This window comes from Alosa sapidissima, chromosome 9 (assembly GCF_018492685.1).
Source record: "Alosa sapidissima isolate fAloSap1 chromosome 9, fAloSap1.pri, whole genome shotgun sequence".
NCBI classification, from domain to species: domain Eukaryota; kingdom Metazoa; phylum Chordata; class Actinopteri; order Clupeiformes; family Clupeidae; genus Alosa; species Alosa sapidissima.
Genome location: NC_055965.1, coordinates 733,454 through 761,184, shown reverse-complemented (window position 1 = coordinate 761,184; position 27,731 = coordinate 733,454). Strand labels below are relative to the sequence as shown.

The window sequence follows — 27,731 nt, the reverse complement described above, 5'->3', positions numbered from 1 at the left end:
TTACTGCCAATGTGTCGTTAATTTGCTAGCCTGTCAGTCCATCAACAACTTTGAGTAACCTATATAGTTTCCCACAGATCAGCTGTCTGGTGCAAACTCAACCGCTATTAGCTGCTCTAGGCTGCTATCCGTTTTTCTTTTCATCATGTTTCGGCTTCGTTAACGTTAACGTCACTTTGTTAGAGCATTGGGAGTTAACTTACCACGACCGTATCTTGACATGGCGCAGCGCAGTGTAGGCTATATTGTATACGATCATCAGTCAAAACGTGGAGGCTGTCACCCACCCAGTGGCTGTATAACCCACTTTGCTTTCCCAAAGTCTTTAAACGTTGTCGCTACCCGATGTGAGTCGAGTGCAGATGTGAGTTGCGCATGCGTCACTTTGCCACTATGACGCGGCGACATCTACACGCTTGGAGCAGTTGTTAAAGCTCAAGGGACGAGGCTTGTTGAAGTTACCTTCATGGGCTTCGGAAAAACCTTTCTCCGAGTGAAAACATCATCATTCCGCGTCATTCACGTCACTTTTTTAATTTTTTTATTTTTTATTATGAATAAACATTGATACATCAACAAACATAGTACAAGTTAAAAATCACGAAGGTACCATGAAACATTCAATATTACATAGATAAAGACAAAAAAACATGTATGCAATTCAGACGCTAGGGAAGGTTATAATAAGAGATCACAAAGCTTAACCAAAACTAAATGTACAGGCTACTACTGTAACAGTTCGTATTGCTTTGGGTTATGACAGAATTGAAGTTGATTAATGTACTGTTTAAGCTCATTCTTATTGGCCATAAAAGAGGGCTTGCTACCAATAAACTTACACTTATGAATGTGAAATTTAGCTAAGAGAATAAATAGATTAATTATGTATGTGTGTGCATTTTCTTTGGAATCAACTTTTGACAAGCCAAACAATATACATTTCCAAAACAGCACAAATTTTTCACCTTTATTTTCTGAAATAAAAATACAAAAATCTTGCCAGAATTTGCGAGTGAAGGGGCAGTGCCAAAATAAATGTACAGAACTTTCCGGACGGGTGTGACAGAAGCTACAATTCATATCAATATCTAGTTTGTATCTCTTTACAATATAAGACTTAGCTGGGTAAATTCTATGAATGAGTTTAAATGAGACTTCCTTAACCTTATTAGTAATACAGTATTTGTTAGGAAGAACCCAAACCCTCCTCCACCTAACCCCATCCACAAGCTGATTCCAACACGACACTGCAGAAGGAGCAGCAGCCACATCCCTCATAGGCCTAGAGCTCTCATTAGTCTGCTGACACCGAATTCATTTGACAAACATGCTCTGCCCACTTCAGTGTGGGTTGGAGAGAGTAAGAACATTTGTTCATAACTAATTCTTGGTTGGGACCTAAATAGCATACACACACCAGATGAAATGGCTCCAAAAACTCTAGCAAAGTCACCTGGTGTTACAGGGATATTGTATTCAGAAAGGAATTCATCATAAGTGAAAAGTAGGCCATCCCTATTAAATAGCTGATCTACCCAAATAATATTGTTGTTGAACCACTGTTCTAAGAAGAGAGATTTACGCTTGAAAAGGATATCCTTATTGTTCCAAATGTAATATTTGTGAGGAGAGAAATTGTGTTTGTAGATGAGGCACCACGAGAGGAAGGCTTGACGATGAAAGGAAGACATTTTGACAGGAATTTTATCAATATCATAATTCACGTCACTTAATGTGTGAGTCAGAGGTTGGAAACTGGGGCTAGATTTTGCTAACAGAGTTGCAGTTAAGGGCTCGTCATCACTTTTGTCGTCATGTTGTAGTTCGTTTGTAGTCCATGTGGCCTTTCATGTCCAACAGTTTTAATGTGAACTTGGGAATTTGCCGTTTTTGTCACTTGAAAGCTGCATATCTTTCTTTCACGAGCATCTTACACTATATTTTAAGCAAATACAGTTGTTTGTTTAGGATTAGTGAGTGTATGTTTTAACCTTTGTTGTGGCATCCGTGTTTGTCACACATTCCGATAGCAAAGCACATGAACACTTGCTGTCGGAAAAACAAAGTAGCCATGGGGGCGGTCCTTGTTATTCCGAGGTGCTCTGAATGCACCATTATACAGATATAATTCCTTTGTGTTTTCATAATAAAGGAGTCATAGATTTATCCGGCGTCTTTTGTTTCCCTTGTTTGTCTATTGAGGTCGTAACTAGATAAATTATGGACTTGGTGCTGGTCATAGAATATCATGACAAAGTTGATTTATGTCAGTAATTACATTCAAAAAGTGAAACTTGTTGGTTATGGTTATGGTTAAAACTTGTATATTATATTCATTCATTGCACACAGACTGATATATTTCAAATGTTTATTTCTTTTAATTTTGATAAACTGACAACTAATGAAAACCCCAAATTCAGTATCTAAATTAGAATATTGTGAAAAAGTTTAATATTGAAGACACCTGGTGCCACACTCTAATCAGCTAATTAACTCAAAACACCTGCAAAGGCATTTAAATGGTCTCTCAGTCTTGTTCTGTAGGCTACATAATCATGGGGAAGACTGCTGACTTGACAGTTGTCCAAAAGACAACCATTGACACCTTGCACAAGGAGGGCAAAACACAAAAGGTCATTGCTAAAGAGGCTGGCTGTTCACAGAGCTCGGTGTCCAAGCACATTAATAGAGAGGCGAAGGGAAGGAAAAGATGTGGTAGAAAAAAGTGCACAAGCAATAGGGACAATCGCACTCTGGAGAAGATTGTGAAACAAAACCCATTCAAAAATGTGGAGATGTGGGAGATTCACAAAGAGTGGACTGCAGCTGGAGTCAGTGCTTCAAGAACCACTACGCACAGACGAATGCAAGACATGGGTTTCAGCTGTCACATTCCTTGTGTCAAGCCACTCTTGAACAAGAGACAGTGTCAGAAGCGTCTCACCTGGGCTAAAGACAAAAAGAACTGGAATGCTGCCGAGTGGTCCAAAGTTATGTTCTCTGATGAAAGTAAATGTTGCATTTCCTTTGGAAATCAAGGTCCCAGAGTCAGGAGGAAGAGAGGAGAGGCACAGAATCCACGTTGCTTGAGCAGTGTAAAGTTTCCACAGTCAGTGATGGTTTGGGGTACCATGTCATCTGCTGGTGTTGATCCACTGTGTTTTCTGAGGTCCAGGGTCAACGGAGCTGTCTACCAGGAAGTTTTAGAGCACTTCATGCTTCCTGCTGCTGACCAACTTTATGGAGATCCATATTTCATTTTCCAACAGGACTTGAGAGAAATAAGAGATTTATTCCATATAGCCTATTTGCTACATGTATTTACTTGCGAAACACAACCATATGGTATTAGGCAGACAATCTGTTATCATGGTTATCATTTTAATAATGGTAGCCTCATAATTATTAACATTTGTTGTTTGCTTTTGTTGATAGACGTTTGAGAGCCTAGGTGCTTTAAATTCGGTTATAAAGACAATATAAACATATACTATGTGCATCTTTGCTGTGGCAAGCTCTTTCTTAATGACATTGCGTGCTGAGACAAGGAAGCACTCACACGTGGGTGCATAGGCCTATGTAAATTTGCCTACTCCCGCTGTTTTTAAAACTTTACTCCATTGTTAATCTGTTAGTCTGTTAGTGTGAATGACGCCATTTTCTGCGTCTTTTTCATTCCAACCGTGAGTTCTTTGGGGGAGAAACGAGAATGTGAACACAGTCGTCATCAACTATGACTCCCGTCAACTGACAGTTGGAATGGCAGTAAAATAGTTCCGAATACATCACCCTGCCACTGACTGAGCCGGCCATAGCGGACCTTACCTGCCATTTCTTTCAATGGTATACCTCAGTGTATAGGAGCTATCGATGGCACACACATAAACGTCCAAGCTGTGTGCGATTACCTAGGCCTACAGTTTCAGCTAAAATAGCCCGGCAGCGTTCACGATGCCCTTGTATTTGCTAACTCCAAAATGAATAAGCACCTGCAGTTGATGCATTCTACACTCTAAAAAATGCTGAGTAAAATGGGGCAGCATTGAGTTATCTTAACCCAGTTTGCTGTGTTATTTTGACACAACTGTGCGGTTAAATGTATGTAATGTTTGGGTTATATTTGTAACCAAATCCCAAAAAGTAGTCGTCGCGGCCCTTTAACAACTGCAGGTAAACAGACTCACAAACACATGAGGCTCAAACAGTTCACTCTTTTATTACACAATTACGAAAAAAAATTCACAGAGGACTCACAGCAGCCCAGTTATAAACATGTGTAACCCCCCCCCTCCTTTCTTTTGTGTCGGTACCTTGTATTAGCATGCTTTATGAAGGTTTGGGATAAACTGGTATTTGGTTAATGTGGCAAAGCATTTTAGGTCAACTCCAGTCCACTAGGGTGCAATGGGGTGTGCCAGATCACACTCACCAGGGTAGGCAGGATAAGAGAAGGAGTTGAGGATCCTACTTTGAACTCCATTGTCTCCATGCCTGAACACCTGCCTTCTTTGTTCTTTTCCTTTCAAGTGTAAAGAACTTGGTTTGTGCTGGCCCAAGTTCCCCTAGGCTTGAGGTCAGCTACACATGCAGTCACGTCACAAGCACCCCCAACTGGCAAGCAGAACCAAATTAATAAATAGAAGGTAAATAAGTTATTCACCTAGATAAGTTAAATATGCACACATACCCACAGCACGTCACACAATGATACGTTCAAATATTGAGGGCACAGCAATTCATAATTAAACAGCACAGCAATTCATCATTAAACCCACACACAATGGTCAGATTACACTACACATTATATTCAGTTCAGCTCACTTGTCCACTCTGCGTTTACAGCTGGGCCGACGAGTCACGCGGACAACACAGACACAACACATAAAGGAATGAGTCCGCTGGTCCGCTTGCGGGAAGCCGACCAGAGTTTAAAAGAATAATCCATAGGCTGCACTTCGATGTAGCCGGTAACTGCACCGTCGGCGCAAGGTAATCCACAAAAAGTCCAAACCAGGGCAGATCCTCCCTGGAGTATACTTCAGTGGTCCAGCAGACACAGCTGTCAACGTTGCATGTGTTGGAGTTCATTGACACTTCCAGCATTCCCCCAGATTGCGTTGTTGCCCGGCCGATGTAATCCTGAGCTGCAACGGACAAACATTCATCAGCCACCCACCACTTTGTTTGCGTCGGACCTCCTCTTCCCTCTGGCCGGATCGCATAGACTGGCCAATTTACCCCGGCTCCTCCTCTGAAAGTTACTGAGAAGAACACGTTCCCCAGGGAGCAGACGAAGGGCCCTGGCCCTACGATTGTAGCGGCCCTGATCCGATCATTCATATACTGCCTTGGTCCTGTGGCAGCGACACTTCGAGCCGCACATCTAGAAGGGGGCCAGGCCTGTACTACTGTGTAGGGTTTTATTATATGCTTGAACTAAAGCTGGCAACCACTCACTCCACCTTTCCTGATCCGCCTGGCCCAAGGAATTCAGGAGGGATAAGAGGGTTTGATTAAACCTTTCACAGGCATCATGTTACCTCCCCAGTGACCGGTAATCTAGAGCTACCACCTCAAAAGGATACTGACGGACTATTGACTGAAGGGGCGCATTTCTGGACCAGACCGACCCAAGACTCATTCTCGACAGTCCATGGACCATTTCCGGGAGTCTTCGACCATTCCCAGCCAATAGAGCCTTCAATGCATCCAAAAGTCTTTGTCCCCGAGTGGCCCTAAGGTACTCAGCCCAGACCTCCTTCTGGTAGGGGGGTGGAATCACTATAGCTGCAGGGACTGACCCCGAATGACCCCCCCACAAGTAGTCCTTAAACTTGTCTGTAACAGCCCATTTAAGCCCCAACTTAAATGAGCTGTAGTTCTGATTGCTTGCATAAGCGAGGACACGGCATGGCTTGCATAAGCGACGACCCCACCATCAAGCATGCCCTGTAGGAGTGTCTGGAGCTCCGGGGCTCCGGGTACAGGCTGGGGGGAACCGGTCGGTAGGCTTCACGTACTGGGTGCGCCTCCCCAGTGGGGATCTGGTGCAGGACTGCACCAGTGGTACGGCCATAATCTCCTTCGTGGGCCGCAAACACTCCAGCCCACCTCTGCAATAGGGCCGCCAGTCTGGTCTGCTGGTGAGTGGTAAGTCCTTCACCCTGTGACGACAAAGACAAATGGTTACTCTCGGGGCATGTACTCACTGCTCGAACGTCAACCTCCACCTCACCATCTCCCATTCTTCTCAGAACCAGCTCCCTTCGGGCTTGTACATCATGGTGGTCCACACAGGTCACCCTGGCCAGCGGTCGTCTTGGGGGCAGCTCCACAGCATATGGGTGGGGGTTACAAATCCTTAGTGGGACTCTTCCCCTGCTCATTTGCAGCACGGCTTGGGCAATGAGCCACTCGTGTCCACTCTCTTGGTAGTCTTCCACAGTCACGCATTGGTCTGGTAGGCCTGTTGCTTGGGGAACCTGGGCCCACACCAGAGTCTCAGACAAGGGGTCCAGCCTCACCGCTGGAACTGGAACTCCTCTCTGCTCCCTTCCAGCTGGACTCGGCGGCAGGTGGTGAATGTCTGTTCCCAGGCAGCTCCTGCTTGCCTCCCCTGGAGAATACTTCGGTGGTTCAGCAGACACCGCTGTCAACGTTGCATGTGTTGGAGTTCATTGACACTTCCAGCATTCTCCCAGATTGCGTTGTTGCCCAGCCGATGTAATCCTGAGCTGCAACAGACAACAAACATTCATCAGCCACCTGCCACTTCGTTCCCCAACTTACTAACACATAGCAAGTAAGGCTACAGAAATATAACTTCGCTTAGCAGGGTACTTAGCTTGCGATGATGGTGGGCTCTCTGCCGTCATGCCACTTGCTGTCACATCTCCCTCTCATGGCCTTCTCCTCCCAGTCCTCCTCGCACTCTCATATAAAGCACTGGGCCAGGTGAAAACAAGTGGTTAATCAACCAATGTCAACAAACTTCTCACTTCTTCACAGGTGCACATAATCATTGTCTGTTACAACCCCATCAGTCCTCTACAGGTGTTCATAGTCAGTCCAATAGACACAACCACTCTAGGAGTCCCATTACTACATTAACTCCGTAAATGCACAGCATGTAACACTACACAGCAAAAACTGTACATACATAACATGCTGCACATACAACATGCATATACGACATAGTCTCTTCACAACACACGTAATATATGGTAATATATCTAATTAATTCATTCAGGGTATAGCTTCATATTATACCCATGTAACTTATTGGGTGGTTTTTGGTGGTGACATTACACACAACTTGAATTCACTAACTGAATGATGTGTTAACATTAGCAGTATTGAAATAAATAAATAAATAAATAAAGCAGATACATACCTTCCAAAATCGCCTGATTTCCATTGCATGTTGACAGCTGCTGGACTGGACGGTTGAAAGAATATATGCCGATTATATTCGAACGATTTCTTAACCCCTCGACCTCTCAAATAACTATGCAGCTGTGTTAAAGTCACCCTGGTGCTGGGTAGTGTACTCTACGTCAGGTGGGGGAGAGGGGGCACAGTCCTAAACTATCAACCCAGCAGTCCTAAACGATCAACCCAGCAAGCTGGGTTACAGAAATTACCCAACATGAGTAAAACAACCCCACCCAAAATGACCCAACAACCTCAACCCAGCGTTTGGGTTGAACAAATAACCCAGCATTTTTTAGAGTGTTAATAACCCTTTATGATGTCATAATGCTAATGCAAAGTCTATAGGTACCTTCTCAGCCTACGTCATTACGTTCACTGGAGGCAAAACAAACCATCACCTCAGCTGGGAAGCTAAACCAACAGTCATATTTGGGAGGCTAAAGGTTATCATGGTCTCATCTTGCTGTGCTGTCGAAAAAGTCATTGGTTAAATTTGAAATAAGTAGGCTACAGTTTCCAGTGAGAACGTAGTTGTTCGTTTGACTCACGATAACCCAAGCCGTGTATATGTCACTTAATATTCATTTCTATACAAACCAAGACGGCGGATTCCTAAAGAAACGCAAGCGCCCACACCATAAGTGTATCTAAATTAGCTATGTACCAAAAATTACATTTTACTGTGACTCGAAGAGCTAAACCAAAGATCCTTGATTAGGCTACTACCTAGGCCTACTACTACTGTGTAAGGCCCAGCACTAAACTCTGAGCGTGGTAAACAAAATTAGACATTTCAGGCAGCCCCGGTAAACAAACTAGATTTTGTTTAAATCTACACACCTATGGCTACTGAAAAATGTGAGGTTCATTTATAAAATGTTATTTTGAAGTATTAAATAACATTGTTGTTTTAGAATTTTCAAACGAAATGGTCGGTAATTAGCACGTTTGCGATACATCTTTGCCTTGTGACATTGGCACTGGCTCGGTAAAATGTCGGTTCAGCAAGGGACACCAGGCAAGCCTAATGCTTTTTCTCTACGAAACTCCCCCTCACTCGGTCTGAAGCTCTTTTCCTTTTCTTTGCGTCTTCCGTCAAGGGTTTTCGCTGCTTCTTCACCGGCTCTCCCATTATACACACGTTTGCAACAATCTCTAGCGTTTCGTTAGCCTGCCTCTGTGCTGTAAACTGATCCTGCTTCGGTCGGCGGGTAGGATACACCGAACTTGTAAGTGGGATATTCTTCCTACAGGCAGTAGGGACGGGCGAGTGAGCCTTCATTCGCCCCGTAATGAGTCATTTAACCATATACCGACTTACAAAGATGATTAATTAACACGTTTCCTGGTGTCCCTTTAATAGTCCCCAGGGTTAAAACCAAACAAGGAGAAATGGCATTTAGCTATTATGCCACACAGCGCTGGAATCAGCTTCCAATAGATATTAGATTAGAGTGTTTTAAAAAGAAACTAAAAACTGAAATTTTTCATTCTGCATTTATTGATTAGTTTGTAGGTTTATTTGTATTGTATTTATTTATTTATTTATTTATTTATTTATTTCTATTTTACCTCCTATTCATTCAGTCTTATTTTCCCCTTGATCTATTTTATTGTATTAATTACTATTATTATTGCTGTTAATCTTTTATTTTTATTTTTTGTTTCTTTTAAGCACATTGAATGACATTTTGTATGATAATGTGCTATATAAATAAACTTGAACTTGGTTATAGAATAATAATAAAAAGAAGAAGAAGAAGAAGACTTTTTCATTTTCATGCACTGTAATAATCACCTCTCTGCATTTGGCCATATCAAACCATCCATTTAGAACTAGTAACGGCATGTTTGTCCTGCAAGTTTCCTGCGAGAAATTAGTTAATGTGACGAAAAGTAGTTCTACAAACAACACCGTTTTAGTGATTAAAACGTTTAAATTATAACAGGAAATTAACGTAGCGCAAGTGGCAGCAGTGGAATACACTAAATAATGGACTCAACAGTGTTTGGTTCACAGAAAGAAATGCACTTACGAGGTAACCACCCTCCACTGCGCGTGGAAGCCGTTTTCCCACCTCGAACGAGCATTTCTTTCTGTGAACCTAACGCCATGTTCTCCATTTACTCGATTATTACTCAAAGCCTAGGAATAACAGTTCAGTTCTGTTGAGTTCCAGCACATGCTATAGAATTCCATGGAATTAGAGGTAGGCCTAATTAAAAGGCAGATGATTAAGCTAAAAAGGCTCTAAAAAAATAAAGAAATAGAAATTAATGTTTGAATAGAGAAAGGAGAAGTGAAAGCTAAAATAAAATTTGAAATAACAAAGAAGTGGTAACAAGAATGGAAAGCAGAACCTAAGGCTAGGCACTATTACAACAATTAATATGAAAAATAGGAAGGAAGAAATAGTAGGCCTATACTCAAGACAACACTGCAACACTGAAGCTGTTATGCACAGAATGTCAAACGCAGGAAGATGTGAAACATGCTTTATTTAGTGAGCAGAGCAAAGATGGCAAGAAATGGACAACATTGATGATAGATAGATAGATAGATACTTTATTGATCCCCAGGGGAAATTCAAGGGGATATTCTTGGGGAACAATGAATGCAAAACGACAGAATTAGAGCCTTAGTTATTTTCCTTAAAGACAATGATTTATAGCCTGACGAGCCAGACCCACATCAAAAGGTGCGTCTAGATTTCTAGGCTAGGCGATTTATTGAGAAGAAAGGTTTACTGCAACACTCTACATACTCCTGTACAGTAGGTGGCGGTATGCAAGAAATTAACAATGCAATCTGCCAAGAAACTAAAGAAGAAGAAGCTCAGCCTATCATTTATTTGCTACAACATAGATGACAGCTGCCTCTGCTGCGAAGACCTCGTAATGATTTGTAAGTTTTCATTGTCTAAGTGAAACAACAGCTGTGCAGTTGTTGAGATCATTGTACAGGTATGCCTGGATGGCGTGACAGCAAACCACCTAAGTGGTCAACTTTTTTGTCCAAACTGGTGAAAGTTTCAGCGCACAACAATCAATATGAAGGTTGGGTTTTCACGGTGGATCCAGTCTCAGCAAGGTGAGTCCCTCATAAGCAACTGTCCAGTGCAGATGAGTCCGTCAACTACGTTGACAATCGTTGCTCCTTGTATAAGTTAAGTTCTTGTATTAAGTTTTTCAACCCACGTATCCAAGATCTTCTTTGATGTTTTCTTGCGAATTCATTTATGATGTATTGCTGCTTTGGTGGTTTGGACAGGGAATGGTTGTGGTCAGTCACAAAATATATAAAATATACAAAATATTCAATAATTTTACAGTGAAAATGTAATAGTTACAGGTACTGGGAGAGCAAAACTAATTACTACTCTCAGCGCAAATTTGGTGTTGCACCATTATCAAACCCTTCAGTTGCTATTGGCTAGTTTAGGTAAGTTGGACAAGAATAATTGTGGCCCTGGGTAACCTACTGATCTAAATATTTAATTTCTTTCCCTGCCCAGCATGGTGTTGGTTACATTTCCAGAGGGGGATCAGGCACATGTCCGAGTAGTTCTAGGCCATGCTGTGGAGTCTGTGGAGGTCCTTCAGGATGGAAACAAAGGTAACACCACACGCTTGGCTTCCATATTTTCAGCCCATGGAACAGAGACCCTAAGCCCCGAGAAGCTCAGACACCGGAGACACAGTCTATGTCAATGGATTGAGAAGAACCACATCCCTGTAAAAGAAGAAGGAGAGATGTTGAGGGTGGCCAATGTTCTTACCATCAGCAGCCCTTACGGTGTGGATGACTGCAGTAGTTCCAATGAGATAATTTTATCCAGAGTGCAAGGCTTGGTGCGAAGCAACCCTGGACAGAAATATTAAGATGTCTCACAAAAACAATTTCAACACGAACCTTCAGATTATTGGAGACTGAATTCATTTTGAAGGATTGCTTGGATAGTGGAAAAGAAAAATGTAAGATTGAAAAACTAGTGCTTCTGGTTTCACCATATTTCCTGAAATTTTATTTTTTGGAGACTGGTAGTTTCATAATGTCCTTAAAATAAAATCAAGTTTGTTTACAAAATGAAGTGCATTTTCATCCAGAAACTAATCCAAATGAGATTACTTGCTAGCATTGTCTGATGCATATTTTGGATTAAAATGGATGATGTTTCACTAAGGAACTACCAAGATAACTATTTCCAAGGGTCATAAAAGCCTTGCAGTCACCACAATCTGTCCAACTAGTGAAAGTTCCCTCTGCCTGTCCCAGGCCCCTAGTGCATAGCCTAGGTAGCATATGGGAATGACAGATGTGTGCATTAACATGACTTTATTCTTTTTGATGCATAGATGTTCACAAGATCACTTACCAGTGTACTCTTCTTTAAGCATATTAAGAATCTCCCTCCACCAACATTATCCTTATCACAATGCTAAGACTGTCTTTGCAAGACATGCAATGGCATAACATTACAATATGCACTGCTCATATTTTGCACAAACTGAACCACTTTTACTGTTCAATCGTCAACTATTTTAATTTACATATCAACATGTGTAATATTAATATACAATAGTCTGTGTACACTATATAAACAAGGGTATTGTGATACCTGGAAATCGCACCTACAGGAACTCCTATGACATCCCATTCTAAATCTTAAAGGGGTATGACCGATATATCCACTTCCAATCATCTGGGAGGGCTTGCCACAAGATTTTGGAATGCGTCAGTGGGAATTCATCCAGAAGAGCATTTGTGAGGTCAGGCACCAATGTTAGACGAGAAGGCCTAGCTTGTATAGTTCAACCCAAAGGTGTTTGATGTGGTTGATGTGAGCGCTCTGTGAAGGCCTGTCAACTCACCCGATCACATCTCCATGGACTTTACTCTGCATAATGTAATGCAGGTCAAGCAAAGTTGAACCTAATGTAACTGCAAATATGGCAAAATGTCAGAAATCAATTTCTTTGAATCTGCAGCAATGTGTTGGTTGGTTTTTAGTGTAAGGCTAAGTCACCCTGTTTCCCCTTTAGCGCTGAGCAGACAGCAAGAGAGAGAGAAAGAAGTTCCCACTGTTTTCTACATCTGTTTCTATGCCTGCTGCTTTTCCCTGTATAGCAGTGTTGTGGGCCAGTTTCACTGAGGCAGTCAGAGATTACACTTTTAATGTTGAGCTGATTGAAATAAACTTTTATTCCCTTGTTTAAAGAAGCAATCTGTTGTACATACCTGTGGGCAGAGCAAATTATTGTTGAGAAACAAAGGTTATTACAAAAATCCTTCACTGTTTCATAAGTACCTCTTTGATGTGAAAGGGTACCTTAAACTGTGGTACTGCACAGGAACAGAACTGCTAGTCTAGAACTGGAATGAACCTGTGAAGCCTAGAATACCACTAGATTCCCAGTCCCTTTTTTCTTTTGGTGTAATGATGGCTCACAGAGTGAACTTGGTCAGTGATCACCAGTGTCCAATACTGACTGTTTTTCTATGGTCACCATTTTATTGTGCATCCACTTTTAAATTCAGATTATTTTTGTTGTTTTATATATGTAGGGACATTCATTTTGTTCCTTGCTTCTCAGAAGTGTTGGTGCAACCTGGTAATATATTTTTCAGAATTTGCTTCTTTCGCAGAACGTGCTTGTGCTAGCTGTTGGGGAGGATGGTGTTGCTGAAATCAAGCCACATAAAAAAAAAAAAAATACTCACTCACAAGTACATTATGAACAATAAAAATACACACTATTCCCGTGGATGTGGTGGAGAGCAATTTCTAATGGTCTGCAGTGTGAAAAAGACAATCATAACTGCTCAAAGGTTGTGTGATCTGGCATTTAAGTCTTGTTTGTAAGGCAAAATCCCACTCTGTTTTAATGTCTTACATGTCATGGGTTATGGAGACTGGTGGTCTTTAGTGTTACTTTTCTTCCTACCCCTCAAAGGTCTCCAGAATCTAAGAGGGGTTGACATTCTCCAGTAAAGGGAGGCCATCCCGTTGCAATGAAGAGTGGGCTGGGTCCCTTTTATAGGTTTTGGGGGGTAGTTTGGGGATGGTCTGAGCGGTGCTCTGCCTGGGAGGAATTGGTGGTCCTGGGGGGCCTGTTACAGCTTCATAGTCTAGTTGGGTGGAGGCCAGTTGTTTGCGGGGTCCTAGCGGCGATGGCGTCTGAGGGGGTAGAGGACTGAAGGGGGAATTAGGGGGGAAAAAGGTTTGGCCCACGTCGGGTCCTGCCCGGCGGCCCTGAGGTGGCGGCTGCAAATGCAATGGGGAGCTAGAGAAGACGTCCGGCGTTCTGACCGGCTCCCTTGGGGGCAGCGTAGGTGGGCTGTCTGGAGCATCTGAAACAGAGGTGCGTTCTGGCAGAGAATAACGTGGAGAATACACCTTAGTGGTAGGCTGCCGGGGGGGAACAGCTGGAGGACTGTCCAAGTGCTTTGACATCATCTAAACGGGAAGAAAGAACAGTGAGAGATTAGTACCTGGTGTGGAGTTATTAACAAGGCCTAGTTTTCCAGCAGTTACCTTTGAGGGAGATGATTCGGCAGGAGCTGACTCGGGACGTCTGCGAGGGGGAACGGGTGGTGGCACTGGAGCATCTTCTGTACTCCTATACACCATGGAGGAAACGGACGATGATCCTGAAAAGACAAGACATGTCATCCTGAGATTCATCTTCTCTACATGTTGCACAGTTTATCCAACCCATTGAGACTCACAGAGATCATGTTGCTATGGAAGCACACACACCAGTGGAAACAGATGTGGTGGTGAGTGCATGCAGGAAAGAAACAGTAGGGGGGACACAGTGATGTTCAAAGCAGAATAAGACCAATAGACACGGATGCTTTGGGGTAATGGTGAAATCAAGAGGAACACCTTGTGCTACAGTGCTACACACAGTCTCAATAAAATGAAAAGCACAATATCTGGGACTCTTGAGTGTGTGTTCAAGAGCTTAAGTCATGGGATAACAGGCCGATACTAACGTGGGCCGTGGGGGAGAGAGACCGGGGCAAAGATGCTGTCGCAGTCTGGCCAGGTAGAGAGAGAAAGAAAGAAGAGCAACTAAGAGGGAGAGTAAGGATGCCAATGGCTCACTTGGAAAGAGAGACCACAAACACTCATACACAATCACAAACTTTCAACAATACCTCATTTTGACTACAGAGTTTGCAAACTTTAAGCTCAGTTAACAATTTCTCAATCATATGCATTACCTTTTCTGGACTCATGATTGTTAGATGGCAAGTTAGTGCGAGTGATGACCTGGAAGGTAGTTAGTATAGTAGTGTGCCTAGAGCTAGTCAAAGTGTCACATACTGGAATGGAAGGGGCTTGAGGGTCCTTGTGGTGAGTCAAATACACTGCAGATGTCGGTACTGCTTGAGGCAGCTGAGGCAGGTGGCGGTGTGAGTGGTGTGCGGGGGGAGTTGGGCGCGGAGGCAGCACCCTCCATCTCGCTGTCAGGTATGCGACTGTAGCTGATCTTGCGTGGCTCATTCTGTAGGGGGGTGGGATGGCGCATGGTCCCTGGCCGAACTGAGGTAACCCGTGTACCAGGGGACTTCAGTGGGCAGTTGTACTTCTTTGGCTGAGTGCAAGGCAGAGGTCAAATTACAACAAATCTTTGAAACTTTAATCTTTAATTACAACCCTCCCTTCCATGCTGCATGATCAACATCATGTTGATTGGCTGGAATAGTTTATCGTTGTTTTGGGCCACCAGTTGTTTTGACTGTACCCACAATAGACAGTTGGAGGACTATGAGGATAAACTTGTTGAATTTGACAAAACGTGCATTCAATTGAAACGGCATACACCACATTTAAGAACCCTATTACTGTATGTCATTTGTCTACGTGCTATGGACAGATAAACAACAAAGTGTACTGTATATGAATGCATTAGCAGTGAAACTCACAAATCGTGGCAGAGTACGGGCATTGCGAGGCTCAATCTCCAGAGATTTGTTAAAAAGATAGTCTGTAAATTCTTTCTCCATTTTATCCTCCATGGGATTGAGGTTTTCAAAGAATTTCTGCAACAAAACAGACAGTAGAATAAATGGTATATCAAGGGATGCAAATGAAGATTGAATGAAGAATGGCAGTGTAAAACTTAAGAAAGAACAACATTTATGGACCCACTTATGCAACTTGAAGTTGAGTAAAGTAGAACCGTGGGTAATCCTAGTATGTATGTATGTATGTATAATGTGTGGTACACACAAAGACCCCAAAACGTTTACAGTACTACTGGAACATAAAATATCACAAACAAACTTCAGCTTTGCACACCATCTTAAAAGAGTGAATAATGCCTGTAACGAAATAGATATGTGGGTGTATTGTACCCTTGACAAGAAAGTCCTACAATTCTTTTTATAGCAGCATTCTTTTTATAAGCGTTTCAATGCAGTTACAGTGGGTGACAGGGGTATTTTAACCCCCTTTGAAATCCCATTTGTTTCAGTAAATTTGTGACAACGATTCCCGTAACACTGAAAAACCGAGCTGCACGAAACTTGGTGGGCATGTAGCCCCATATGAATGACATGGGACCAATATAGTTTTGATCTATCCCCCACCCACTGCACAGGGCCCCCCCGAAAGGAGGGTAGGCCGGACACAGTTTTCTCTGAATATCTCAAGAACCGTAGAGCCTAGGATGACCAACTTGTTTTCGTATGTTGGTCTCAAGGGACCATGTCAACCCATCCCATATCCACTCATTTGAGATATAGCACCACTTAGTTAAAAATTAAAAAGCAAAAATGAGGCGGTGTAATCGCAGGTATCTTTGGCTGACAGGTTCAAAACTGCACAAAATTTTAAGTGTAGGATCAATGACACCCTCTGAATGCTTGCTAAATTTTGTGGAATTAACATTCATGGGGGGTCATATCAGCTACACACACTCACATGCACACACAGACACACACACACACACACAAGCACACATACACAAAACAAACACACACTATGCACACATTAATTTACATACACAAAAGTTGCAAGAGTAGGGGTGGAGTCAAATTGACCAGCGTTATTTACTTTTTCAGAGAGAATGTGTAGGAATGAGCAGCGGTCATATTCTGTACCGCTTTGCAGTACATTTAGTTCAATCAATTATTGTTGTGAACATTTATGTTTAAGATTTCCAAAAATATTTCTGAAATATGCTACTTGAAGTATTTAATCCCCTGTGCTTAAAAGTTCCAGATGACAAATTATTCACCAATAGAACAGACGTGGCACTTATCCATCATAACTGATTATATTTGGGTTCTGCCAATGAATAATTAAAGAAAAAATCTCTACATATAAAAATCACTTTGTCATCTGGGGTTGTGAGATAACAGTGTTATCCACCAGATTGTGAAATACTAAAAGAAATGAAGATCAAAGAGACAAGGTGATTCAAATGATAGTACAGAAAACACAGGAACATATCTAACAGGATTTCTTACAGTATGTCCAATATGCAGCACCGAACCCAGATATTTTAGTTTTTAATTTATTTACCTTTTTTTATTATGGCATACTTCATTATGTTCATACTTAACCTTCAGAAACATACTGCAGCATAACTGTTTACAATGAAAACACTAATTGAGATAGTGTGTAGATATCTTTTTTTAAACAAAGAATGATAAATAATGTCATGCCTCACCCGTATATCATTCTCCACACGAAGACAGTAGGGCTGGTTCTGATACTGTTGGATTTCTCCTGTGATTTCTGCAACTTTCCTTCGCTTGCTAAAGTTGATCAGCTCCTTTCCATGTCTTTTTAGGAAATCAGGATTACCCTCCTCTGTTTTCAGGATGTTCGTCAGATAGATCCCTGGGATCAGAAATAAAGATGTAATCTGTGGAGTTCTGACCATTTAAACCTCTATGCTTCCACTAGGGTACAAATTACTGTAGGGACATTCTGTATACATTCAACCAATTCAATTACAGTATATACACACCATAAGGTGTTCTTCATATAAATGTGATTTGTTTACTTTACAGATATCCTGATATGTTCTTCAGCAAGAAAACAAATGTTATTTTTGTTGGTTTTTTGTTGTACTTTTTGAGCATATTTCAGAGAAAAACTTTTTTTTTTTTTACTTTTTGAGTGGCTGAATCCCCTCAAGGAAATTCCATAAGAAAAATATATATTTACATTCAATAGTATCTGAGATTTCTTAAAAATAATTGTCACTATACCAATGTCTCTTCTAGACAAGAAAAAACCTAGCTAGTAACGAGATGGATAAAGAAGTATACCAAAAAAGGGCACACAGGGTGGGTTGATTGACCGCAGTTTGGCAAGGTACTTCTTGTAATGATCTTCACTCAGCTCATGGGCCTCCTCCAGAATCTTCCGTTGCCTACTTGGGATTTGCTAAAGGCGACAGGTATTGACTGTTTAGTTAATTGATTTTATCACATTTAACATAACATAATCCAAAGAATAACATGTTAAAGTGAAAAACACTTCCAACATGGTCCTTCAAACATGAGGGGGAAAAAAACACAAAACCTTCAACTAAAACGGCCTGGCAAGACACAATACTATAATCAAAAAGGGGCATATCATACAAATTAAACATTACAAAAATACCTCCAAATTCAAAGAGAACAGCTACAAATAATCAAATCTTTCATTGCAGATCTGTTACTCTAAGTCAGGGGTCTCAAACTCAAATGAGCCAATGTCATCCGATTGGAGGGCCACGTCAGTGTTAAAGAATAATACAAAAAAACAACGGCTATTTCCTAAAATGCATTGTTTTTTTCAAATACTGTATTTTTAAACACAAAACTACAAACAGAAAGTGCAAGTCTTTTTATCTATTTTTAGACACCTGTGCTAGCAACCTTAGCTTATAAATAAAATAATGATAAAATAAATATTAATACAAATTATAAAAACAAACAAAAAAAGCATAAAAACAGGTAGGTCTATGTGTGTGTTTCACACCAAATAAAAATATTTGTCTCATAACTTTTTTAAACCTGGCAAACTAGGAGTCAGGTTTAAGAAAGCAACACCATTGGATTTTTATATCAAAATTTCAAAAGGCCATGGCTTGAAAGTGGTCAGAGATAAAGTCCTACTGTAAATGTAAAAATATTTTACTATAAACAAAAGTTTATGAAGGGGGTAAATTTACCCATCTAATTTGCCACTGGATGGCAAACACCTCAAATTATACACCTTTCAGTAAATACTGGATGAACATATTTAAGCAGGTTTACTTTCTTTTTTGTCATATTACCCACATAACAAATTAACAGGAAAACACCTAAGATGTATATCAATAGTAAAATATTACTAGCCTATAACCACAAGGCCTACAATAAAGTATCCTGGTCAAATCAGTTCCTATCGCAGGTGACTTTGTAGTTCAGAGCCCTATTTCTACTATCCCTGCTGTCTGTACCACGTCCATTACGGACACTATCATCACGATTACCACTGCAACCTCCAAGCTACGTTGGGCAGTATAGCGCGGGAATGATGCCAAAAACCTCCCTTCCTACCAACCGGTGGATCCAAACGTCATGTCAAACGCCTACCAGCACGTTAATTGCTTTATCATGCAACAACAAATGTGTAGCTACCTCTCCGGAGGTTTTGTTTTTGGTGCATTTTGTCTGTTTGTCTAAAATCTAAGATAGTAGAAAATTATGTTTAAAGACTTGTCTTTAAACATAATTTTCTACTGTCGTAGATTTTAGTTTCACATTGCAAGTAACGCTTAACATGACCAATAGTGTCGATAGCATATTGCGAGTAGTTGTGAACCATAGGAACTTTAAACGTAGCCTATAGCCAAATTGAAATAAATGCAAATTTATGATAAGCCTGTCAGTTCGACAGTTGGATAAGCAGGTTCCCCTGAGCAGTCTGCATTGCTACACTGAGGGCTTCTCTGTCTGCTGATGTTTTGCTCAAAGGTCCAGGCGGTCCACATAGTCTTCATGCCATTTCAGCTGAAAACTCTTGTTAGCCTACTTAATAAACGTATCTTTATTGGTGTCAACATTACAGTATTTAGGCTATGTTAATCTCAAGCCACTCTAAGAAATGGCCGTAGGCCTACTTTTACAGTACAGCACAGCAAAATCTATTCAAATTGCAGTCCGAGGCATATTGTCCATAAAACGTTGTTAAACTTAGCCTATAGGCTAGGATACATAATCACATATTTGGAGATGATTTGAAGTGGGCTCATATGCTTCCATAACGTATTGATGTAAGAAAGAGAAAATGTGGTAAGGCCAGCCTATGGCATTTCTCATATCTCACAGATAATTGGTAGTCCTGTTTTGCAGATGGTTATTACGCATAATAGTTTAAGCAACAATAGCAATAGCTTGTCACTAATAACGACACAAATAGACTAATGAATGTTCATTTAATGAAGTTTCAACATTGTACAGTTTTCCTACATGTATTCATGTTCCAACACAAGCCTACATGTATCCATCATGTTCCAACAGAATAAGTACCAATTCTGGGCACATGTTGGATATGTAGGTTCATGTAGGTATATGTAGGCTGCTTATAAAAAGGCATTTATTCTGATACATGTATGACGGTCAGTTGGTTGGTTGATTGATCAGATGGACGGTCGGAAGGTTTTAGGCACGATTCCCGCGCCATAGGGCAGAGGGTCGAAATAAGCATGGTATGCTTAGTGGACACTGTCGTATATTCGCAAAGACGCACCTCCATTCACAGATGCAACGTGACCATCACTGTCAATAGACGATCGATCATAATCTCCAAAAGGATATTCTCCTTCAGAATCAGAATAGGTGAATAACATAGCCTACCTAAGACTTCATCTCACGCGAACATTTGGTGTAGGCCTATTTCTGCTTCAATTTGTGCAAAACTATGGCCTGCATCGCTTCCGCGTCATTACAAATGCATGTCTTCGTGTTTCTCACGTGTAGCCTAATACAAGTATTTCCTGAAAACTTTGTGCAGCGATTTTGGGTTTGAATCAAGCTCTGGATGTCTAGCAAATAGTGGAGGACAGTACAAATGGGATGTCACCGTACTTGGATCTATCATCTATTTTAATCAGTATCGTTGTTTGTCGCAATTAAAAATACCCTCAAGGGTCGGGTTACATTATTATTTTGACATACGTTGTGGGCCGGAATTGGGCCGGACACGGGCCGAATTTGGTCTTTACCTGACTTCTAAAAGCCTCTATGGAATTTTCATGTACTGTTCCATAATGTGATAGCAGTGTAAAAGGCACTTGTGACTGCATTATTCATTCTAGGCACTTTACAAGAACACATGCTGGCCCTGATATTATGATTGTGTTGTGCATAGACCATTATTATGTGAAAACAAACATACTGAACTGATTTCGAGAGGGTGGGCAGGGTGCATTTTACAGATACCAAATAACATTATTTTGCATCACTTACAGTTTGTTCTTAAAATTTAACTGTCAAACCACAATACCAAGCAGGACATGCAGTCAAAATAACACTGAATCAGTGATGACACAAGCAGTCAAAAATGCCTTGATTTGCAGCACAACAACTTCAATTTGCTGGCACACTTATATTCTGGCAACAATAGATTTACAGGTAAGTGACCGCTCTAATGTTAAAGCCTAGGGAACACTTGCAGGTAGGTAACACTTGTCCGAGACACTATTTCTGTGCCATTGAAGACCTTCAATAACATACTGTATATCAGTGATATTCAACCGGGGGTCCGCCAAAATATTTCATCTGAAGCTTTTTTTTTCCTCTTTAAAAAATGAAAAGCTACATAAACAGAACATAGTAAAGATGCTTTCTATTCGTTTATAAAAAAAAACATATAGGCTAAAGTCTTCATGCAATCATGTGATCACCGTGGGAACATGTGCACCATTTAGCATCTTGCATCAAAACACGTGACCTCCATTAGGGTTGTGCCGATAGATGAGATCATTGTCCATTGTGATGGTTGACATACATCACGATGGGAAGCAACCATTGTGATGCCACGCCCCCGCATGCCAGGCACTAATTCTTGCTGTAACATAGGCTAAAAAACATAAAAAAACATTTTCCTAGAAATTAAATTGAGCCTAGAACTGATGCACATGTAGGCTACATTAAAGGCTGTCAGCCATAGAGTGCAAAAAATAAGGCTTAGGCTACTAGTCTAATACCGTAGCCACTCCCCCTCTCACACAGCACAGCGCAGGACCAGAGGCAGAGAGGGTAAGCGGAGTTTTGGTAGCACTGAATCACGGGTTAAGATGCAAGATGTTTGGATAATTATTATGTCTGACCTCAACAATAATGACTCCCTGTATGCAGCGACGTCACTTGTGCTACCAAAGCTTTTGTGTCGCATCGTTGCAAATCTCATATGATCTCATCTTTCTACAAAATGGTTTGTCTTTTATATTGTTAAGCTATTCAATAGGCTAAACATATAGCCTTACATCAAAGCTTCAGGCTTATGTCATTTCGATCAGCTACAGGCAACGAGTGGCAGACAGTGCGTGATGTCACTTAGGCCTACCAGAGAGTCACACCGTTGCAAATTTCAAAACGATGATATTCAATAAGCTTAACAATAATATATCCTTAACTCAAAACAGCTGTTAGGCTTATGTCATTCTGATCTGTAGAAATATCACATGCAGCCTAAATTCTTCTTACTGCACATTAATAAAATATAGGTTAATATATATTAATATAATATTCAGTATTCATTATTGATTCAATATTGATTATGTTTAGCTGAAATTATGTTTCCCCTATCATCCTATTTTTAAAGCAGGCATACCTGCAGGCATGTAATTCAGCTACAGGTTTTCTACAGGAATGGCATGTTTGAACGGGCACTGCACTAGTTGAAATGAAATGCAAATTCTGTTTTTATGCAAAAAGAGGAGTTTGGACCACTGAGCAACGGTCCAGGGCCCAGTTCCCCGAAAGCATCTTAAGCCTAAGAGCGTCGTAAAGTCCCTCTTACGAATGTCTTAAGATTTGCCGACTGTTTCCCGAAACCATCGTAGCTTAAGAGCGTCGTGAAAACACTCGTAGATCTCTAGAGTGCTCCAGAGTTCTCGTTACCGGCTAAGAGCATCTTAACAGTACTTCTCACTGAGGTCACCAACAGGACATACAGAGGAATTACAACTTAGAATACATTATCCAACTTACGTTCCTATTCTTTATTGTGTTTACCTGTGATGAATCAGATTTTAGCGTGCAAAATAGCATAGCCTACATTTAATGGTCATAATAATGTGATGAAAAGCGGACAAAAATGCAATCAAGTTATGAAACGAGACGTTGCCAGAATAGTTTGCCATTATCTTTGCTAAGTGAAGGCTATATTTTATTAGGCCTATGAGGTAAAAGCAGAGAAAGGAACATGTGGTTTAGTCTGTACTGCATCAAAATCTAACACATTTCCTCACTTTCTTACTCGACTTCTTTCTTATCTTCAAACGTGTGACCCGCGACAAATTATTGCATGGTGCAACAATCTAATCTTAAATAATTACAATTATTTATGTCTCTGTGTGGTATATAACCTACTTGGGATGCTTACATGCAGATGTCAAAGTGTTTCTATTTTCGTATTGATGTGAATTAATGTGTAGATCCGAAGTTTAAACTGGAATAGCTGTGACGTGCAGTCACCTGACATCACCATCAAATAAGAGGATATTTCAGAACTATTAACGTGGACAGCTCCCCTTAAGAGCATCTTAAGAGCAGTGCACGCGCGTTCACGCTAAGAGCATGTTCGGGAAACAGTCGAAAAAACCAAACGAACGATCGTAAGATGAATCGTAGAAAACCCTCGTAAGAGCGTGTCTCCATCGTTATCGGGAAACTAGGCCCTGTTCTGTCTCTTCTTAGCCCACATAAGACGCTCTAACCTGGTCTTTGATTCAGGAGTGGCTTGACACTAGGAATATGTCTGTGCATGGTGGCTCCTGATGCAGACTCCAGCTTCAGTCCACAACCTTTTCCTACCACACTTTTCCATTCAACTTTACATGAATATGCTTTCATAGAGCACTCCGTGAACACCCTGCCCACCTTCTGTGGCTTGCCCTCCTTGTGGAGGTTGTCAATAAATGCCTTCTGGACAACTATCAAGTCTGCAGTCTTTTGTCTGTTGTGCTTACTGAACCAGACTTAGAGTTTAAAGGTTCAAGAAACTGACATTTTTGTATTATCTCTTTATTCTAATATTTTCAGATACTTATTTTTGGTTTTCATGATCTGTAAGCTGTAATCATCAATATTACAACAAAAAATGGCTTGAAATATTTCACTTTATATCTACTGAATCTAGAATATATGGGAGATCCACTGAACTAAATTAGGGGGACATTTTTTGAGACCCACCTGTATAGACCTTGTTTGTTCAAATTTGTAAAATTTGTATCTTCACTACTCTACACCAACCAATAATATGACCCATTGTTGCTCCACTGCTGCAAATTTATTGAGTTGAACCAGAGACTTTCTAATGTGGAGACACAGCACTCAAAATGAACAGCACTCAGAAATGCATGGGGCTAGTTTGTCACGCCAATATGGCCGTTGTCTACACATATCCCACCCCTTCCTCGGCAAAACGTCGACATGTGAATACATTGAGCCAATCATATGGTGTGTTGTGAAGACATCGTGCCAATCATGTGTTGTGATCTCGCCACTGGAGCAAGATTGGTGTCGTGAAGCCTTGCGCACGCGCATTTCTGCCGAAATGGATGCCCAACGAGTGCCAAATGGCCGCCGAGTGGAGGGACTTGCCTAAAAGGACTTTGGTTGAACTTACCTCAAATGTGTGGTCCAGTCGGTAGACTGGGGAGGAGTTCATGGCGCTGACCACCTCCAGTACACCGTTGAAGTTATTGAGTTCTTGGAAAACCTGCAGAATTTCAATAATGCGTGCCACTACTAGTGCACGCTCTTCCAAGTTCTCCGTCTCCACTATACACCTGAGAGGAGGCAGGAGTAACCATCAACACGCCGTGCAATGCACAGGATTTCCGAACAGAGCTTATGTCTGCTTTAAAAGTGTGGACACAACCAATTTTTTGGGGGAAACTAGAAGGGCAGGCACCAAAAGGTAATGGGTTCTCAGAGGTAACAAAGGTAACAAATAAAAAACAGATGGCAACAGCGGATAACAGCGGCCCATTTAAGAAAGCCTTCACAAGCAAATTATGTTTTACAGTTTAAAATGAATTCTTACTTTTCAAACCAGAGTGTGAGATTGGTGGTGTGACGGATCATGCGAAGTAGATTAGGTGAGTTCAACTCCTTGTCCTCTTTGGTCCACACACTGCCCACCAGCTCTGACGGTTGGACAGACCTGTAAACCAAGCCAGAAATAAATGAGTTGATGTGCTGTTTCTACCAGATTTAATTTTCAGAGATTCGGCATTAGCTAAAAAATGCTGTTTTGTGGAAGCTGTTGGAAACACAGGGAATGACCTTGAGCAAAGCTGGCTACAGATTTCCAGTAGGCACATACAACTGAGTTGTGGACAACTGAGGAAGCAACTCCATGGCTGCTTTTACGGCAGGCCTTGATGCACAGTTCGGATTTTCTGCCTATATCTGATTTTTTGGACTGCCTGTTTACATCTAAGTTTGAGAGTGGCCCATATCAGATATCTGTTTATATGGTTCACTAAATTTGTATAACACTTGAGACAATCCACATCAGTGTTGCGCAGTCCGGCCGAAATTGAAAAAAAAAAAAATAATGATGAATGATATTCGGGTCATTTGCGGGCGGGTCAGTTACAATTAATTAAATATATATTTTCTAAAAATATTTAAAGTCACGAGAAGGCTAGCATCAATATTTAATTTAAATATTTACTAATTGCTTTTCAAAGACATCATTGGTTGAAGCATACTTGCCACATAGGTGAAGATGGTAGAGATGGAGGAGAGAAGCTAGTATAATAAGCAGGATAATGTATAGAACGCCGGTCATCTCCGCTGGCGCGTCGGGGTCCGGTTCGCCCTGTCGGGACTTATTTTCCCCATAATGACCGGCGTTCTATACATTATCCCTTACATACTGACCTGGAACAGCTTAGTAAAATAATGCTGATACTTTGCCACCTTCCCACGTTAAACCTTTAGCCTACAGCCGTGAGCAGGCGCCTGCAGGAATGGTACACAGACTACACAGCCATATCTACCGGTATGTATAGGCCGTATAGGTTCGCGCATGCATAAAAGTTACCTTAGTTCATTGTGTCTGTGACTTTAAACAGTGTATGTGCTTCAGTAAAGCATTGTGCTTCATTCAGCATTATAAACCAGTTATTATGCTAACGTTTTGACCAGCAATGTATCTCTCTTGCCTACCTTGCTGCCTTCACCATTTCTGTTTTCGAAAGAAAAATGTATGTCCATGGCCTTGAAGTCTTGTCTTAGTGTTTAGCTAATCTTAAGCACGTGCTTGTGCTCTTATTTTCATTCACTCTCCTGCGCAAACATTATGTCCTGCATGCCTAGCTGTGTGTAGTTCTGTTGTAAAAAGTTTCGCAAATAAATTAGTTTGTTTTACAGAAATGGCCTACGATCACACTGCATGATAGGCTGCACATATTTTTAACTATTCAAATGTTACTGTTTCTGCACTAGAATGGTACTGTTACCACACTGCACATAGCTGTACACATTTGTATATAGTTCATACTCAGGGTATATACAGCAATCCTTATGTTAAATTTACTACTTTTTAATACCTTTTTTACTACCTTCAGATTTTTTTTTAAACCATCACGACACTGAATTGACAATTTCTTAATCAGCAACCTTTCTATTATATACCGATACACAGATTTTGACATATATAACATATAAAAAAGAATAGATTTAGAGACTCACTGATGTTGACAACATATTGCACATATTTATTTCACTTAGTAAATAAAATAAAACAAACTACATAAAATGTGCAATGGAGAGAATGGATAGTTCCAGCACACTGGCTGGCATTCACTGCAAGTTGATGCATTACAAACTGCCATCTTCTATGAACTGTTGCTGATTCACAAACTGGCATCCACTACATGAACTGGTGAACTATTGTTTGCACTTGTGCTATAGGCCTAATATGAACTTGTGGGCAAATCTGATGATGTACCCGGTTTTGTCTTTACCACACGTGAATGACTTTGCGATGTCAGAGTCGGGAAACATTTCTTTAAGCAGCTCCGAAATTCCTTCATTGGAGGTCAATGAGTGGTGTTTAACTGCAGTGTTCATATTTATTCTGTTTCTGTAATATATTCTGTTAATACACTGCATATATCTATATTGTTCTTACTACTACTATAATGGTACTGCCACTATATTGCACATATCTGTACATGTTGTTCATACATTGTTCTTATTATACGGCTCTTCACAATGCTAGTAGAACGCTCCATTGACTTGAATGGGATTTCCCAATGTTCTATGGTAAAATAAATTCATGTAATTACCGCTGCAAACATATAATTACCGCTGTCAATGGCGGGTTTTGTGCTTCTGATACGTCTTTCATATCACTACGCAAGGACTGGAACTTCATTCAAACGTGAAAGCAGACGGTTGATCAGCTGTGTTCTAAAGAATGTTTGATTCAAGTTCAGCAGTGTGTGTTGTTGCGAACTATTTGTTTTTTAGCAAATGCCACGATGAACGGTAACAAATAGGCTAGGCTATGTAGGCTAAAGTCATATCGTGGGGAGTTTATTATTTAGTTTTGGCAAGTAGCCGTATAATAAGCGGGATAATGTATAGAACGCCGGTCATTATGGGAAAATAAGTCCCTTCAGGGCGAAACAAGACCCCTCCGCTGCGCGTCGGACTTATTTTCCCAATAATTCCCGGCGTTCTGTACATTATCCCTTACATATTACATAGCCATATGTATTCTGCTCTTATGAAGTTACTGCACATACTTATATTTAATTTATACTACTCTAAAACACCTTCTGAAAACAACTGTATACTACTGTCTACACTGCACTATATCTTTTGTCCTGTCTATGCACCAATTACTTTTTATATCACATTGCATGCATTGCAATTGCATTTTTTGCACTTCTGGTTAGACACAAACTCCATTTCGTTGTCTCTGTACTTGTACTCTGCACAATAACAACAAAGTTGAATCTAATCTAATCTAACCAAAAGCACACATTTTATAAATAAGCGGGTCGGATTAATTAATATTCGCGGTCCAAGTTGCGGTTGGGTTGATTAAAA

The 27,731-nt window shown here is 40.9% G+C and overlaps 3 protein-coding genes across 7 annotated transcripts in view; 1 reads left to right on the top strand and 2 right to left on the bottom strand.

The window, feature by feature from the left end:
- LOC121719307 (serine/arginine-rich splicing factor 7-like) overlaps window positions 1-376 on the bottom strand; it is a 64,613-nt gene extending 64,237 nt beyond the window's left edge. For 3 of the 4 annotated variants that reach the window (XR_006034232.1, XR_006034231.1, XM_042104784.1), the window contains exon 1: window positions 204-376. Coding sequence is in view for 2 of the 4 variants with exons in the window: in XM_042104784.1 (XP_041960718.1) it covers window positions 204-222 (19 nt within the window). In the remaining 2 variants the exon portion in view is untranslated. The remainder of the gene's footprint in view (window positions 1-203) is intronic. The other variant, XM_042104783.1, reaches the window with a different exon arrangement.
- A 9,640-nt stretch (window positions 377-10,016) lies between these two features.
- On the top strand, window positions 10,017-11,522 carry gemin6 (gem (nuclear organelle) associated protein 6). Its single transcript, XM_042103542.1, has 2 exons — window positions 10,017-10,526; window positions 10,951-11,522. The coding sequence occupies exons 1-2, from the start codon at window positions 10,402-10,404 to the stop codon at window positions 11,315-11,317; spliced, it is 492 nt and encodes a 163-aa protein (XP_041959476.1). The 5' UTR covers window positions 10,017-10,401; the 3' UTR covers window positions 11,318-11,522.
- A 1,098-nt stretch (window positions 11,523-12,620) lies between these two features.
- LOC121718531 (son of sevenless homolog 1-like) overlaps window positions 12,621-27,731 on the bottom strand; it is a 49,924-nt gene continuing 34,813 nt past the window's right edge. The window contains exons 15-23 of one of the 2 annotated variants that reach the window (XM_042103540.1): window positions 24,706-24,825; window positions 24,286-24,448; window positions 17,730-17,847; window positions 17,123-17,295; window positions 15,372-15,488; window positions 14,770-15,040; window positions 14,436-14,480; window positions 13,972-14,087; window positions 12,621-13,893 (exon numbers count right to left, since the gene is read on the bottom strand). In XM_042103540.1, coding sequence (XP_041959474.1) covers window positions 13,402-13,893; window positions 13,972-14,087; window positions 14,436-14,480; window positions 14,770-15,040; window positions 15,372-15,488; window positions 17,123-17,295; window positions 17,730-17,847; window positions 24,286-24,448; window positions 24,706-24,825 — 1,615 coding nt within the window. In that variant the 3' untranslated portion in view covers window positions 12,621-13,401. The remainder of the gene's footprint in view (window positions 13,894-13,971; window positions 14,088-14,435; window positions 14,481-14,769; window positions 15,041-15,371; window positions 15,489-17,122; window positions 17,296-17,729; window positions 17,848-24,285; window positions 24,449-24,705; window positions 24,826-27,731) is intronic. The other variant, XM_042103541.1, reaches the window with a different exon arrangement.

Excerpts from the sequence above, each read along its gene's own strand:
- gemin6 (XM_042103542.1), top strand. The coding sequence starts at position 10,402 with ATGCCTGGATGGCGTGACAGCAAACCACCTAAGTGGTCAACTTTTTTG. Across the intron at positions 10,527-10,950 it reads GTGGATCCAGTCTCAGCAAG|CATGGTGTTGGTTACATTTC; the intron begins GTGAGTCCCTCA and ends TTCCCTGCCCAG.